At 42.3% G+C, this 16,161-nt stretch overlaps 1 protein-coding gene across 1 annotated transcript in view; it reads right to left on the reverse strand.

Annotated features, from left to right (window-relative positions):
* The window catches only part of NRCAM (neuronal cell adhesion molecule), a 252,352-nt gene that overhangs the window by 53,327 nt on the left and 182,864 nt on the right, over positions 1 to 16,161 (reverse strand). The window contains exons 7-11 of the mRNA XM_081244738.1: positions 14,074 to 14,244; positions 13,496 to 13,552; positions 11,554 to 11,665; positions 9,319 to 9,503; positions 7,080 to 7,211 (exon numbers count right to left, since the gene is read on the reverse strand). Of these exons, the coding sequence (XP_081100864.1) occupies positions 7,080 to 7,211; positions 9,319 to 9,503; positions 11,554 to 11,665; positions 13,496 to 13,552; positions 14,074 to 14,244 (657 nt within the window). The remainder of the gene's footprint in view (positions 1 to 7,079; positions 7,212 to 9,318; positions 9,504 to 11,553; positions 11,666 to 13,495; positions 13,553 to 14,073; positions 14,245 to 16,161) is intronic.

Below are 16,161 nucleotides of genomic sequence, written 5' to 3' on the forward strand. Positions count from 1 at the left end.
ATTACTGCTCAGATTTTCTGAGTTAGTCTCCTTTATAAACATCTCCTGAAATCTGAACGTCTGAGCATAATGTAGAACAAATCTGTGGGGGAAGAGATGACTTTTCTTCTCCATTTAGGCATTCTATCCCCTATAAGCGATGTCAGTGAGCCCTTTCCTTTAAAAAAAATTATTAATTTATTTTTGGCTACATCGCGTCTTGGTTGCTGTGCGCAGGCTTTCTCTAGTTGTAGCGAGCAGGGGCTACTCTTCGTTGCAGCGCGGGCTTCTCACTGCGGTGGCTTCTCTTGTTGTGGAGCACGGGATCTAGGTGTGCAGGCTCCAGTAGTTGCGGCACGCAGGCTCAGTAGCTGCAGCGCGTGGGCTCTAGGGCACACGGGCTTCAGTAGTTGTAGCACACGGGCTCAGTAGTTGTGGCGCATGGGCTTAGTTGCTCTGCGGCATGTGGGATCTCCCTGGACCAGGGATTGAACCCGTGTCCCCTGCATTGGCAGGCGGATTCTTAACCACTGCGCCACCGGGGAAGTCCCTGAGCCCTTCACTTTTAAGAAAAGGAAGAAGAAAGATGCCTGGTGTAGTCCTGGGTCGATCCTGGACCACGCCTCTGTTCCCCTGCCTGCTCGGCATGTGTCACTGGCTTTCAGTCTCTTCTTCCCATGTCAGCAAAATACGTAACTGTGGCAGGAGGAGGTCTTCCGTCCATTCTTAGTCCCTTCATTCCATCCCCTTCTCATCTTTTAGAGAAAAGGGGCCTTTTAACGTAATAATAGTGTGATCTTACATATGCTCCACGTGGAAGGATCTGAGAGACCTACCCCAACTCACATGCGAGATCATTAAAGATCTACAAGTGTTAGGCTCTATGCTGCCTTCTAGGACAGGGAAGGAATCTCGGTGTCCACAGTCTTGACCTTGGACATTTTCTTTCTGATCCTGGGGTCTACTTCCACATCCTCCCAGACACTGCGGGTCACATAATAAAAATCAAAGTTCTTCTTCGGCACCAGCACCTCTGCAGCTGTGTTCTTTTTCCTGACTTCTGCAGATGGTTTAAAAAAAAATTTTAGGGCTTCCCTGGTGGCACAGTGGTTGAGAGTCTGCCTGCCGATGCAGGGGACACGGGTTCGTGCCCCGGTCTGGGAAGATCCCACATGCCGCGGAGCGGCTGGGCCCGTGAGCCATGGCTGCTGAGCCTGCGCGTCCGGAGCCTGTGCTCCGCAACGGGAGAGGCCACAAGAGTGAGAGGCCCGCGTACCGCAAAAAAAAAAAAAAAAAAAAAAAAAAAAAATTTTAGGTGGTTTTGGACAAATTCCATATTTAATAAGTTTGTTTTTTGCTTCAAGGCAAGTTAAAAGTAACCTGGCCAGTCCTGGAGGGACAGAGCTTTGGAAGATTAGGGCCCAGGCTCTTTTTGAATGAATTCTTCCAGTTTTGTAAAACAGTAGGTGCCAGGTCTGAAATGCACAGTCACAAATCAGTAACACTGTATTTTGCTGGCACTTCCCTGGTGGTCCAGTGGGTAAGACTCTGCACTCCCAATGCAGGGGGCCGGGGTTCGACCCCTGTTCAGGGAACTAGACCTCGCATGCATGCCATAACTAGAGACACAGACCTACTAGAGCATGGACTTGAGGATATGGGGAGGGGGAGGGGGAGGCTGTGACGAGGTGAGAGAGTGGCATGGACATGTATACACTACCAAGCGTAAAGTGGATAGCTAGTGGGAAGCAGCCGCATAGCACAGGGAGATCAGCTCGGTGGTTTGTGACCACCTAGAGGGGTGGGATAGGGAGGGTGGGAGGGAGGGAGACGCAGGAGGGAAGAGACATGGGAACATGTGTATATGTATAACTGATTCACTTTGTTATAAAGCAGAAACTAACACACTGTTGTAAAGCAATTATACTCCAATAAAGATGTAAAATAAATAAACAAATAAATAAATAAGAACCATCAACTACTAAAAAAAACTGAATTGTGAAGATCTGAGAATGCGCTACCACGTGCAAGGAATTTGGAGATTCTGTGTGAATATAATTAATGAAGATTTAAAAAAAAAAAAAAAAGATCCCGCATGCTGCAACTAAGACCCAGCACAGCCAAAATAAATAAATAAAATACATATTGAAAAAAACCCACTGTATTTTGCTAACAGAACCCAAGTCTGACCCCTCCCCCTCCTGATCTAGCTTCTCCTTTTACAGTCCTTATGCGCCCTTGGCAGCCAGAGCCCGCAGAGGTGGGAGGAGAGAGTGGCAATGTCCTTAGGTGATTGCCCACCAGTCAGGAGTGGGGAGGCTGTGTATCTGGTACTGTGGTCCCCTGATAATGTCTCTGTTGTGTTGCAGCTGGCGGCGATGTCAGGCACCTGGTGCGGATGCTGCACAATGATACTGCAGAAGCACAGCTATTCCCTGTCCCTGCCCCTTGGCAACTGGTCCACCCAAGGTTTCTGCAGCCTCTTAGGAGAAGGTGTCAGCAAGCCAGCCTGTGCTCCCAGCTAACCTCTAGGGTCTACTCTAGTCTCCCCTTGAATCCTCACCATGCCAATTCTGTGCCACTATATACTATGGTAAATTTTCCTCTTTCCTGCTACCCTTGCCTCTCTGCCATCCTTCCTCCTTGACCTGTCATTGTTGAATGCATCTGTGGGCTGCAAACTCAGCAAACTGCAGATGAGAAACAAGCCCCAGTCTCTTGTTCCCAGAATGGTACCCAAACCTCAAAGGCAGTTCTGTTCAGAGGCGTCCGAATTCATGGGCAGGGTGAACAGGGGAGAAGCACAAGGCTCTTCAAATTCTACCGACTTGGGGACAGTTTTCTTCTTCATTTACTCCTTTTCCTGGATCAGGAGAGGTCCACACAGGGTGGGACAGGTAGGGTTCACTTGGAACACAGCTGTTTAAGACTTAGTATCTACAAATGAACCTATCTGTGAAATAGACTCACAAACATAGAAAACAGACGTCTGGTTGCCAAGGGAGATGGAGGTGTGGGGGAGGGAGGGATTGGGAGTTTGCGATTAGCAGATGCAAACTATTATATAGTAAATGGATAGACAACGAGGTCCTGCTGTATAACACAGGGAACTATATTCAACATCCTATGATAAACCATAATGGAAAAGAATGTGAAAAAGAATGTATATGTATATGTACAACTGAATCACTTTGCTGTACGACAGCAATCAACACAACAAAGGGACTTCCCTGGTGGCGCAGTGGTTAAGAATGCACCTGCCAATGCAGGGGACACCGGTTAGAACCTTGGTCCAAGAAGATCCTACGTGCCGCGGAGCAACTAAGCCCGTGTGCCACAACTATTGAGCCTGCACACTAGAGCCCACGAGCCACAACTACTGAGCCCACGCACCACAGCTACTGAAGCCCACGTGCCTAGAGCCCATGCTCTGCAACAAAAGAAGCCTTCGCAATGAGAAGCCCGTGCACCGCAACGAAGAGTAGCCCCTACTCGCTGCAACTAGAGAAAGCCTGCACACAGCAACGAAGACCCAACGCAGCCAAAAATAAAAAATATTAAAAAAAAGTAATTACCACAACATGGTAAATCAACTATACTTGAATACAATTTAAAACTTTTTTATATTAAGCATTAAAAATTTTTTTCATTAAAAATTAAAAAAAAAAGACAGTGTCTAGCCAAGAAGTCATTCAGCAGAAGCTGTAGGTGGCCTAGTGGCTGAGGGTGGGGATGGGGAACAGAGGTGGCCCTGCAGTACCATCGTGCAGAGAGCTGTGAGGGTCCCCCCCAGGCGCCTCAAGCCCAACGTCACCTTTCAGTTCCGAGATTCCAAACAGTAATCCATGCACTTTTAGCTTGGCTACCAGATGTGGAGAAAGACACCTTCCAGGGACACTTCTCATCACCTCGGTATAAATACACAGCACCTGCTCCCAGCACTGTGGGGCAGCCTGGCGGCTGGGGCAGCCTGGCGGCTAGGGCCCCTGGCTTTGCTGCCAGACCGCACGGTGTTTCTCTTGCTGCTCGTCCACCAGAATGACTGCTGTGAGGCACGCCAGAGGCCAAGGGGCCCTGGATCTGTAGGCACCGTGGAACTCTGATCCGAGCTCGGCTGAGCCTCCTGTTTTCCTTCCAGTGTGGACTTAACACATACTTTGGGGATGGAAGAAATGAACTGATTTGGAAGCTGATTTGAAAGATTTTGTTCTGGACCCAATCAGATGATTCGGGGTTACAGCAGACAGGTTCCACTTGTCTCCAGGGACCACTGTCCTGTACCCCCTGTCCCCAAAATGTAGGCTTTTCACTTCTGATCCTCCCCCCAGATATTTCATTTAAAGGGGAGTGTCTATCAGTACAATTTCAAAGCTGACTTTTTAAATAAGTCTAGTGGATTTACAATATGATATTAGTTTCAGGTGTAGAACATAGTGATTCGATATTCCATAGATTATATTCCATATAAAGTTATAAAATACTGGCTATAGTACCTGTGCTGGACATTACACCCTTGAATCTTATTTTACACCTAGAAGTTCAAAACTCATTTAGAGCTGCAGTTACAGGGTTTCCTGAGAGGCACCACGGGTGCCCGGTTTGGAAGGCTCACAAGCTGAGCCAATCAGGAGGAAAGATCAGCTTCCTTATTTTATCTCCCCTCATCCTTGTGTAACTGACCCACCTACGTCTCCATGTTCCCCTGCTTATGATTGCATTCTGGCTGCGGAGCTTGAGGATTTATCTTTCCCACATTCCCTGGCTCCCTGGCTTTCCTGCTCAGAAATGATGGATGTCCCCTCCCACCTGTCAGTTTCCATGAGGCCAGACCTCAGGGGCACATTTAACCTTCCATAAATTGGCACAGAGCCTCTGGGATACAAAACACAGGGCCAAAGTGCTGAGCACGCTCCACCCTTTATTGCCATTCTGAACACATTCCTAAGAAAATCAGATACTCTACCAAAAAACTTATTTTTCAGTTCTGGGCTTTCTTCCACTTTTTCTCAGTTTTCACCTATTTGTCTCTGAGAGTGGCAACAGCTTCCCAATGCACAGCCACAAAATACTCTCTGCAGTTTTTCCTGATCTTCATCCTAGTTAAAATTGGGAATGGAAATATCCAAACCCAATTCGCTGGCCTCCTTAGTGTCTGTGTTCTCCCAGGAACATATTTCCTTTTACAGTAAACATAGGCTGTCTGTTTCTGAGGATCCCATAAGGACTGTATTGTGTGACACAAACTCCTAATAAACACTCATGGAACCGGGTCTCTCACCCCCTCTAGACTTGCAGTGGTAAGACCTTGATGGTGAGAGGAAGGGACGTGTGTCATTTAAAATCTGCCAGCAGCTTTCAGGTCCATCTCAGGGTGAAGACTATTTCAGGAAAGCCAGTTTAATGGACCTTTTGGGTATGTAAGAGTGGAACCAATTTTTTTTTTGTTTGTGGTACGCGGGCCTCTCACCGCTGTGGCCTCTCCCGTTGCGGAGCACAGGCTCCGGACGCGCAGGCTCAGCGGCCATGGCTCACGGGCCCAGCCGCTCCGCGGCACGTGGGATCTTCCCGGACTGGGGCACGAACCCGTGTCCCCTGCATCAGCAGGCAGACTCTCAACCACTGCGCCACCAGGGAAGCCCAGGAACCAATTTTTGATTCTGGCTTGGAGGCAAAATGTGGAGCTAAGCTGCTCTGCATCATAATCCTGAAGGTTTTCTTTATTGGGGGTAAAGAATATCTTTGCAGATTGTTATGCTACTGACTGGGAAAGTGAACCTGAGGCTGGGTTTTAAACAGAAACCGGTTTTCTCTCTCTCTCTCTGGGTCTAAGAGAAGGTCTGAACTTCAAGAAGAGGAAAATGTCCAAAGATTCACCTCTTGGTAGCAGCTGGTGGTGAGCGGGGTCAAGAAACAGGAAAGGCAGCAGGCTTCCTGTGAATGGCCATGGGCTTAGGAATCCGGGAGCAGAAAGACGCAATATCCGTTTTAAGTTTTCTTTGCTATAATTCCCTTATATTATGCTCAAGCCTTTAACCAAGTTTTGTAAAACTGGTCTTTGTTGTGATTTAGAAGATTGATGGAAAGCCTGTGGTCACACTTTGGGGAACTGTTCCTGGCAGCAGGGGGCAGCCTGGACAAACTGGCTGAGAGACAGCTGGAGTGGTCCAGTAAAGGTGACAGAAGAGGTGACACTGGCAGCTAGGACCATGTAGGTATCGCTCAAGGATGATCTCAGCAATACGGAGGGAGGGAAAACTGGTCAAAGATGGAGCACCCAGCAGAGGACTGGGGTCAGAGGATGTGTTCTTCTTTGGGTATTAAATGGGATGGTGACCTTTCAAGACTGGAGAACGTGGGAACATCTGGGCTCTACTTAGGAATGAAAACCTCTTTAAATTAAGACAGTTGTATTCCTTATTCTTGTCATATTCACTGTCTCTATTCCTAGCCTCCCCACCCATCTCCTCCAACTCCTGCGATGTTTCCACAAATCACTTGACATTTTGAACAAAGAAGATAATCTGAACTTTTCAGTGATGTTTATTTCTCACCCTGTCACTCTTCCTATGATCCATGTAAAAAACAGAGGAAATATTGCCAAGTTCCAACCAGCACATACCGTTATGTTAATAGCATAAACGGGACTTCCCTGGTGGTGCAGTGGTTAAGAATCCACCTGCCAATGCAGGGGACACGGGTTTGAGCCCTGGTCCGGGAAGATTCCACATGCCAGAGAGCAACTAAGCCTGTGCGCCACAACTGCTTAGCCCACCTGCCACAACTACTGAAGCCCACATGCCTAGAGCCCGTGCCTCGTAACAAAGAGAAGCCGCCGCTCGCCACAACTAGAGAAAGCCTGCGCGTAGCAATGAAGACCCAACGCAGCCAAAAAAGAAAAAAAAATAGCATAAACAATTCGGTCATAATATATTATATCTAAAGGTAGAAAAATTAAAATCTAAAGGTAATTTCGTGCCTCTGTTTAACTTATATATGGCTTCCTTCCTTAAGCCAAGTTATTTTATCACCATTTGTACCCTGTGGAGATGTCACTACGCTCCAAAAATATACTGCAATTGAAGCCACTCAAGGAAACTTACTTTCTATCGGGACTCCATTCAATAACCAGCTAATTCTGGGTTTGGGGTTGCCATTAGCTCTGCAGATCAGGGTTCCATCCTCTCCTGGGGACAGCACAAGATTTTGAGGTGCTATGATCCAGTATGGAGCCGCTTTGTGAGGAAAGGAAAAAAACCCACAAAAAATTGAATCAAATAAGTTATTCTAGCAAACTTAGTATACTGAACTATCTTAATAAAAATAAGTATTTTGCAAAACATTTGTTAGTTTCATTTTTTTAGAGTGAATAGATTTATGCTTCAAAGAACACTTCAGATTTTCAGAAGAATGTTTAAGAAGACTCAGTGACATCTATGTATTATTTCTAAAGCCTTTTGATTCAAATATCGTCATCTTGTTTTACATTACGTTAATCAGACATCGAAGAGGTAACAGATTTCTCTAACATTGTAGAGGAATTTACAGGTACAGATAGGGCTAAGAAACATGAATTTAAAATCTGAGCCCTGTAGAATACATACAATTATAAATCTGAGCCCTGTAGAATACATATAATTATAAAATTGGAAAGCAGTTTTTAAAGCTTTGCATTTTTGAAAAGCTGCCAAGTTAGTATAGAATGTTCTTATAAGCCCTTCACCAGCTTTCTTACAAAACTATGGAACAGATACCAAAACAAGAAATTAACATTGGATACCATCAGTTCAACTACACACTGTATGAGGATTTCCCAAGTTTTTCCCCTAATGTCTTATTTCTGTCTCAGGACCCTGTCCTGGACAGCACATTGCGTTTAATGGTCACATCTTCTTATTTAGTTTCCTCCGATCTGGAAGTTTCTTGCTCTTTCCTTGTTTTTCATGAATCTGAGACTTTTAAAGACAACTAGTCAGTTATTTTGTAGAACATCTTTTTTTTTTTCTAAATAATCAAGAGCTTTTTGGTTAGTTTTTGTAATAAGGAACATCCTCATTTCATCATTATCAGGACAGAAATGGAGAAAAGTGAATATATGTCAGTGTTAGCCATAAGTGTTACATATCAATGTGAATTACTAGCCCAACACTATAAATAAGTTCTCTACCATCTCTTTTTTTTTCATGAAGAGTTTCTTCCTTGAACATCCTTCCAGACTTACAAAGGAGAACTAGCCAACTGAATTCTTTCAGGGATAAATCAAGCTTACTAAATTGATTAATCTTTGTATTTCTCCTAAGGTATGTTCTCTACTTCTTATCTGTAACTAAAATATTTTGTGAAACATTTTCAACATGCTCTCATTCCTAGAGACTGTTTCTACCAGTGACTACTGAATTCTCCTACAGATCAATGGGAAGGTTTTAAGTGAACAAAAGCTTTTCCATCTAAGGTCAAATTTAGTGATTTCTGAGTGAAGAACTCCTGAATTTTTAGATTATAATCACCATCCAACCACCGCCATCAGTATCATCATAATTACTTCTTTTTTTTAAAAAAAGGTTATACTCCATTTACAGTTATTATCAAATATTGGCTATATCCCCCGTGTTGTACAACAGATCCTTGTAGCTTATTTTAAACATCATAGTTTGTACCTCTTAACCCCCTACCCCTTTACTGCCTCTCCCCACTGGTAACCGCTGTTGTAGACGGCCATCATATCTGGGAGTACATGATATTGACATGGCTTATGAGTGGTTATATTAACCTGCATCACTTGGTTAGAGTGATGTCTGCCAGGTTTCTCCACTGTAAAGTTATTACTTTCCTGCTTTCCATGTTCTAGTCGTTAGAAACAATAAGTCCAGCCCTCACTCAAGGGGAGGACAGTTAAGCTCCATCTCCTTAAGGCACGAGGAGTAAAGAATTTGTGGACATATATTAAACCTGCCTCAGTAATTAATTTTTGGGGGGTGAGGGGAGAAGAAACACTTTGAGGCTATGCAAATATCCTGTTTCTCCTTAAAGTTCCATCCCGTAATTTTAGCATTCATCACTAGCTCTTGCCTACAGCAGTTATAACTTGGGATTCTAACTGTGACTTCCTATTTCTTTCATTCTTTCTACACTTATTAATTGGAATCCTCTGCAAGGAAGATCTGAGGGAGTGAATATTTAACCTGATTTAGATGCACTATAAGTAGCAATGAGAAGAGATTCAAGGTGCCACGTATGTTGATATAAATTATATTGTTATTGAATCTAATCAAAGGCATTTTGATTGAAGACTCAGGGATTCTCAAGGGAGGCAAGAGCCATGTATTTTAGACAATGATATACCTTTAACTGTGACAGAAATGACATGATGGATGGCTCCTAGTGCATTTTTGGCTATACACTGGTAATTCCCAGAGTCTGCTTCTGTAACCTGAACAATCTGCAGAGTTTTCTTAAAGTTCCTATAAAATGTCCGGTTGATGGGGAGTGTTCCATCTTCTTTTATCCAGTAAATAATTGGGGTAGGCCTGATAAGATGAATAAACAATAACATTACAAGAAAAGAAGTTCACCTAGCTGCTTTTGAGGGTGATTTTCATGCGAGCTTGTCACAAACATAAAGATCATGAGGAATACATAGAGATTTTAACTAGCACCACACTTGTATAAGTCATGCTCAAAACCTTACATTTCAGTCTGTAAGTTACCATTTTCACGCAAGCAGAAGTGTGTTAATTTATGGCACACCGTGAACTTGGACTTCAGGAATCTGGTGAGAATGGCAGCAAGACTTACTTGACTGAAGGGACCTAATTATTTTCTTCCAAGTTCTGATCAGTGAGGCACTCTCGGAAAATTCTGCATGAAGGGACTATGTCAATCAAAAGAATGACCGTGAAATTCATGACTCCGAGTTATAATTTTTTCATCGGCTAGAGTTAAAAATGCCAGAGAAAGAGCTGATATACATATTTGTGCCCATGAACTTTTCACACATTTCCATATCAAATGGAAGTACCTCCCTATCTTATAACAGGCTATCTGAGGATCTGAATGAAGTGGTTAGAGGAGTCGTGCTCTTACTTTAGTTTCATTATTAGTGATATTTTAAAATACCAATTGACAGAAGTAGGCCCAACTCATGTGCTACTCATACCATTTCTCACCTATGTTTCTTATTAAATCATGAACTATAGAGGCAGATGAAAAGCCAGACATAGGCTTAGAGTTAAAAGGTCTGCTTCAAAATCCCAGCCTTATCCCTAAATTGCTCTCTGATCTTGGCTCCCTGACCCTTTCGGGCCTCAGGTTTCTCTGTTGCCTTAATGCACATAATGATGCTTGTTTTGATCTGGTGACTTGAGAAGGTTTTCATGAGGGTAAAATAAAGATTCATCCAATACATTTACTGAGACTAAATTATAGACCAAGCACTGAGTTGTGTGTTGGGAAGATAAAGATAAAAAACAGAATGGTCCATGCCCTCAGGAAGATCACAATGTATTTATCATTAGAAATGCAAGTGGGATTAATGGATTGTAGAATTGTTTTCATTTGTTTGGTTGAATAAAAATAATTGAACAGATATATCTGAGGAACTGAATTGTGAGTAGTGTGATTTCCTGACACGGCCAGCAGAGGCCTCCATGTGCCTCCGGAGGTAAAATTATTCCTGGAGGCCAATTCTGGGATTCTAGGAAGGAATGTGGACTTTGAGTCACCAGGCCAAGGACAGCACAGATCATAACACGTGATCACAACATGTTTCCGAGATTCCAATCAATGTTTTCAGCAAATGTGCCTTATCAGTAGTACTTGCTCTGTGCCAGGCATAAGAGGGAACTATATAGAGACGCTTGCCTTGAACGTTTTCCTAATATGGGACTCCTGTCAAGGGCACATGCGTTCTGGGGGGTGGCGTCAGTTTTGAGGTCTGCACAGATGAGACATCTGCAAAGAAGCTGGGCTGGTGACTGGTCACTAGGAAGCAAGGGTTGGGACAGTGTGCCAGGTAGGAGGTTAGGTCCTGTGAGGCCATGTTTGCCTCTGCTATTAGGAGAACAAGCCAGGGCAAGATTGCTAGAGGGATGTGAGAAACTCATGGTCAAGAGCTCCGTTGCCCTGCTCATAGCCAGCAGACCCAGAGCTGTGAACCCAGAGCTGAGCTGCCCAGCAGATGCACAAACAGGGTCAACTGAAATCAGTCGGATCTAGCCTGTTACAGCACAACTGCCCTGCAGACCTGCAGACAAATGATCAGTGATAAACAGCTATTGGTTTTAAGCAGCTAAGTTTTGAGATGCTTTGTTAGACAACAGTAGCAAAATAATAACCTGATTTATAATCAGAGCAGTCAGAAGGTGATTACTGATACTTATCTCAAAAGGAACACTATTAACAAAATATTTTAATAACATGAAATTTATATGGCCTGTTTTGGAAGGAATTATCACATTTTTCTTGATGCTTAATGGAATCAACATAAGACAATGACTCTTGTTATGATATTAACGCCTCTCTACCAATCTACTATGTTTACATAAGAAGTGGACATCAAGACAGACAGAGTTAACTCACAGCCCTTCTGCAATGCACTCAAGTGAAAGGACATTTCCTCGTAATTCCTCTTTGCGGCTTGCATTGCCTTCTGGAGTTAAAAACGTTGGTGGCCTCTCTCTATGTGATTTAGCTGCAAACAAGAAAATCAATATGCATTCAGAGTTATGAACACGGATTTCCAGAAGCCCAGTTCACTGTCTAAGAATCTAATCCCTTTGCAAATCCATTTAGCATTTGATTGTGAAGTGTGTTAAACTAACACATACACACTCTTTGCCTTGCAAATAGCCATCACTCACTCAGCCGGAAGTAGAAACTATTTTGGTTGCACAAGCACTAATAATAAGAACTTTTTTCCTCTTGTACATTTCCCTAATTTGGGTTAGGGTCCTATGAATTTTTGGCGAGTTGGCAAATTTTCAAAACGTAGACATAGAGAGGAAAATCATGTTATCAAACTATCCAGCTCTTAAGATGAGTGCGCACGTCAAAGTGAAAATGAGCTGTCTACCTTCTGGAAGATATGACGATGGAAGGGGTATTTTGCTTTACCCTAGGGACAACATTATAGTCAGTTCCATTGATTAATCGTGAAGATAAATCGTGATGGACATCTAACATATCAAAACTGCAAAGTTTATGGAAAACAAAACAAAATAAAACACAACTAGAAAGTGACTGCAGAGGTATGGCAAATTGTGTGCCATAAATTAAGGGTGGACTTAAAGCAACTGAAATTGGTTTCCTCGACAAAAACATAAAAAAGGGCTCAAGTCAGAAATCTCAGGAAGATACCTACAGACTACCTTCATGTTTTATGTAGTCCTTGCCTAAATGTGGCCTTATCTTCTGATGGTCTCTCAGAAAAACTTAAAGTCAAAATCATACCATCTTGAGGTTCTAAGAGCCCTTTACAGTGTTCAACACTTTAATGTATTAGCTACTTGATGCTCATAGAAACTGAAAAAGGAACATATGAATTCTTCTCATTTCTCAGAAGAAAAGACTGAACACCAGAGAAGGTATTACTGGAGATAAATTAGAGTTTTCCTTAGATTTTACCCCTCTGAAATCACTTTGGGAATGATTTTGAGGCCCATATTTTTCAGGAGGATTTTAACATAAAATAAAATAAGATAAAATGAAATAAGGTACGATAAAATAAAATAAAATAAGGCAGGAGTTGTGATCTGTTTACTCTGGTCATTGGTAGTACCTTAATGTTTTTTTACTTCATATCTCAAAGGTAAAAAATTAATACAGCAGAAATTCTGCCTTATAGATAATTAAGAGGACCCCCATATCCAGAACCCATAATTTTCACACACAGACTCTATACCTGAGAGCCATATTTCCGTTAAGGAAATCAAATTCTTTTCTTTTTAAAAGAATGAAGTTAAATCCTCTATTTTTAAAAAGATTACTTCCACTGAAGACAGTCACTCGATTTTAAACAAAAGTAAGAGAAATACTATTGCTAATTATATGACGTTGATAAGGTCAGGTGAAAACAGATGGAAATACGATGATTTACTATCAAAATCCACTTAACATTAATTGCAAAAGTTTACTAAGACTTTGATGTTAGTATTTTAGCAGGTTAACGCACCTTGCCAACTCTTATTTAATTCATGAGAAAAGTTTATGAGCCAGACAAAAAATGAAAAATGTAATTCTGAACATACACGAAAGATTTTTTTCCAAATCTTGTGGAATGGTTCTTTACATGAAAACAGTTATAGTAACTTTCATTATTACACATACAACATGGAACATGTTTTAGTGACATGTTTGAAAGCTCAGAGCTAAACTTCATATGAAACATACATTGATTTTAGTGGTATTAAACATGGAACTAGGAATTTCACAAAGGAATAAGGTTAAACAGCCATGGAGGTGAAGTTAGTGAACTAAATTCTACAATGAAGGAGAAACATCAGTTACAATCACCATAACTCACCACCATAAAACTCAGTGTCACTCAAATTAGCAGCTATAGTGTCATTCAATTCATCCACTGAAATAAACAGAATATTATGAAGAATGCAAAAAGTAGGGGGAGGGGATTGTAAAAAAAAAAAGTATTGGGCAACAAAAGCAAACATATATACCTATGCTGACCGAGCACCATCCCTACCAAGTAAAAACAGTGCTTTACATTGTATAGAACTATTTCATTAATTCACTCAGCCACCCCCAACCAGTAATATGTGAATATATAACTGAAGCAGCAGGACTCCCAATTAAAGGCATCATGGAGCATAAAGCACTCACAAATGCTCAGAACACTAAGTAAATTCAGGAAGTTACCATGGCAACAGTAATGGTAATCACAGCAAAAACTGTAAGATACAGTATTTAAGGTAGGCAAGCTCCTTATAATATTGATACATATGCCAACACTTTAGTGACTGTTCACAGGTACTTTCCTGATCAGTGAACCTGTTTACTTCAAAGCTAGTAGGATTTAATAATTAATACATTTGCACACATTTGTAAACATCATGGCAAGAGAGTTTCTGGAAACTGAACTCTTACCTGAAATCACCTTCACAGAAATAGGTTGCTTCTGCTGTATGGTTTGAGTGTGATTAAATCGTGCGTAACAGATGTAGTCTTCCCGGGTATCCTCTGGGAGCACATTGGAAAAATAAAGGTCTCCATTCAGACCCTGGGAAACCCTCTCACTCTGTGGAAGTCTTTGAAAGGCTGGAGAAAGGCAGAGAGACATCTAGATCATTCCATCACAAAGTAGCTACTTTCCAAATTAGTGAGATAAACGTATCTACTAATAACTAGTTCTGTGAACTTCACTTGAATGTTTTTTTTTCTCTATAAAGATCTTTGAGTAAAAGCAAATAACTGTAAAAAAAAAAAAAAAGACACATGTATTAAAACTCCAATTGTACCTGCCAGACCCTACCTAATTTCTCTGGAGTGGGGGTAGAGGTGAGATTAGAGTTGTCCAGTGAAGGGTTTCATGAAGCAAGCATAAACCAAAAAATGTTTTACAGAAAGAGTTTGCATGACTTTTCCTAACATTTAAGTTAATCCCTAATTGTTAATCATAGATACACACGTGTCTCAGAAAGTGCATTATGGAAGCTTGTAAGGATGTTAACATGGGTTGCATCTATTGCAGTACATACACAGTCAGACACCTTATACTGTGACAGTGCCTAACTGTGATGAGCTAGGTCCTGGGCAAGGTGTCAGGCGGACCCGGTTCCCTGCCCTGAGCTTGGGATCTAACTGGAGAATCAGGCAGCAAACAGGCAATTAACAACAGGGTGTAATGCTGCAGACGTGCCGCTCACGAGGCCCCCCACACCCAGCCTCCCTCACCTCCTCTACCTTTTCTTTTCTGTGTTACCTATCACCTTCTAACAGACAACGTACTTTACCTGTCATGTGTATGGCTTATAGCCCATCTCCCCACACTAGAATTTAAGTTCCAGAAGGACGGAGACCGTCATCTGCTTCATCTACTGGTGTAGCCCTAAAAATGCACCTGGCCCCTCACAGAAGCTCCATAATGAATGAATAACCATCAGCATTCTGACTTTCCAGTTTCACATTTAACAACCAACTTCTCCTCGGGCTCAAGGAACAGTCTAGCCTCAGGCGTGGAGGGGAGATTTTCTAAGGCGATGAAGAACTCAGGGAGATGGGACCAATGATCTATGTGTGAACTTACACTTGGCTGGCTAGCATGACTCAGGAAGCTTCTGACTCAGTTCACTGGGAGAGTTCTTCAGCTCTGAAGTGAGAGAACTAGGAAAAATTGTACCTCCTAGTTGCCTGGGGCCAGGTGTCATGTCTCCCGGAGGATTTCTCGAGTCTGAGTCAAGCAGCTATGCTCCTACAGCAGCAGGTGCCCTATCTAAAATGTCATGAAATGCAAAATGATGGGGAAAAGCCTGCAGCTCCCTTGGGCAGGAAAAGGCAAGGAAATGTGGAGCCAGACCTTGAAAGGATGCTGGTTAGCCATGTTAGTCAAGTTCTAGGTCAAGATGGGGGTTTGGATGGCGGTTGTAAATTCATGGTTTGAAGCCATTAACCAGGGAAAAGGTTGTTTTAAAAAATAACTCAGAAAAATAATGTACATTTATGTCATGAATACAAAGAGTTAAAGATAGGGACACATTTATTCTCTTCCATTTCTCCCGCTGTATTTTATTATGGACCGGTGTTGGGAGATCAAATGAAAGGGAATGCCATTTTATGAGGATGGTAGCACTTTGCCCAATGAGTTCCTTGGCATTACATTGGGGACAAAAATGTATGCAGGTAGGAATACCGTGATAAGGTCATCTTGCCAGAAGAATGCTACACAGATCTGAATTTTTTCTCATATCCAGATGAAATTTCACTTGAAAGGTCCAGATGCTTTGCCTATAGCCTAAAATGTATGTAAATGACATGGCCAGCAGTGCAATGTGAAAAAAATTAGTTACATATTCAGATGATTCTGAGACTTTACAGGTATATGCCTCTTTATTAAGTGGAAAAGTCATCAATTCTGAGTAAGAACCAAGAACCAAATACTGGGCCTCATTTTTTTTTTGTGTGTGTGGTATGCGGGCCTCTCACTGTTGTGGCCTCTCCCACTGCAGAGCACAGGCT

The sequence above is a fragment of the Mesoplodon bidens genome, assembly GCF_964165515.1.
Source record: "Mesoplodon bidens genome assembly, chromosome: 9".
Lineage (NCBI taxonomy): Eukaryota > Metazoa > Chordata > Mammalia > Artiodactyla > Ziphiidae > Mesoplodon > Mesoplodon bidens.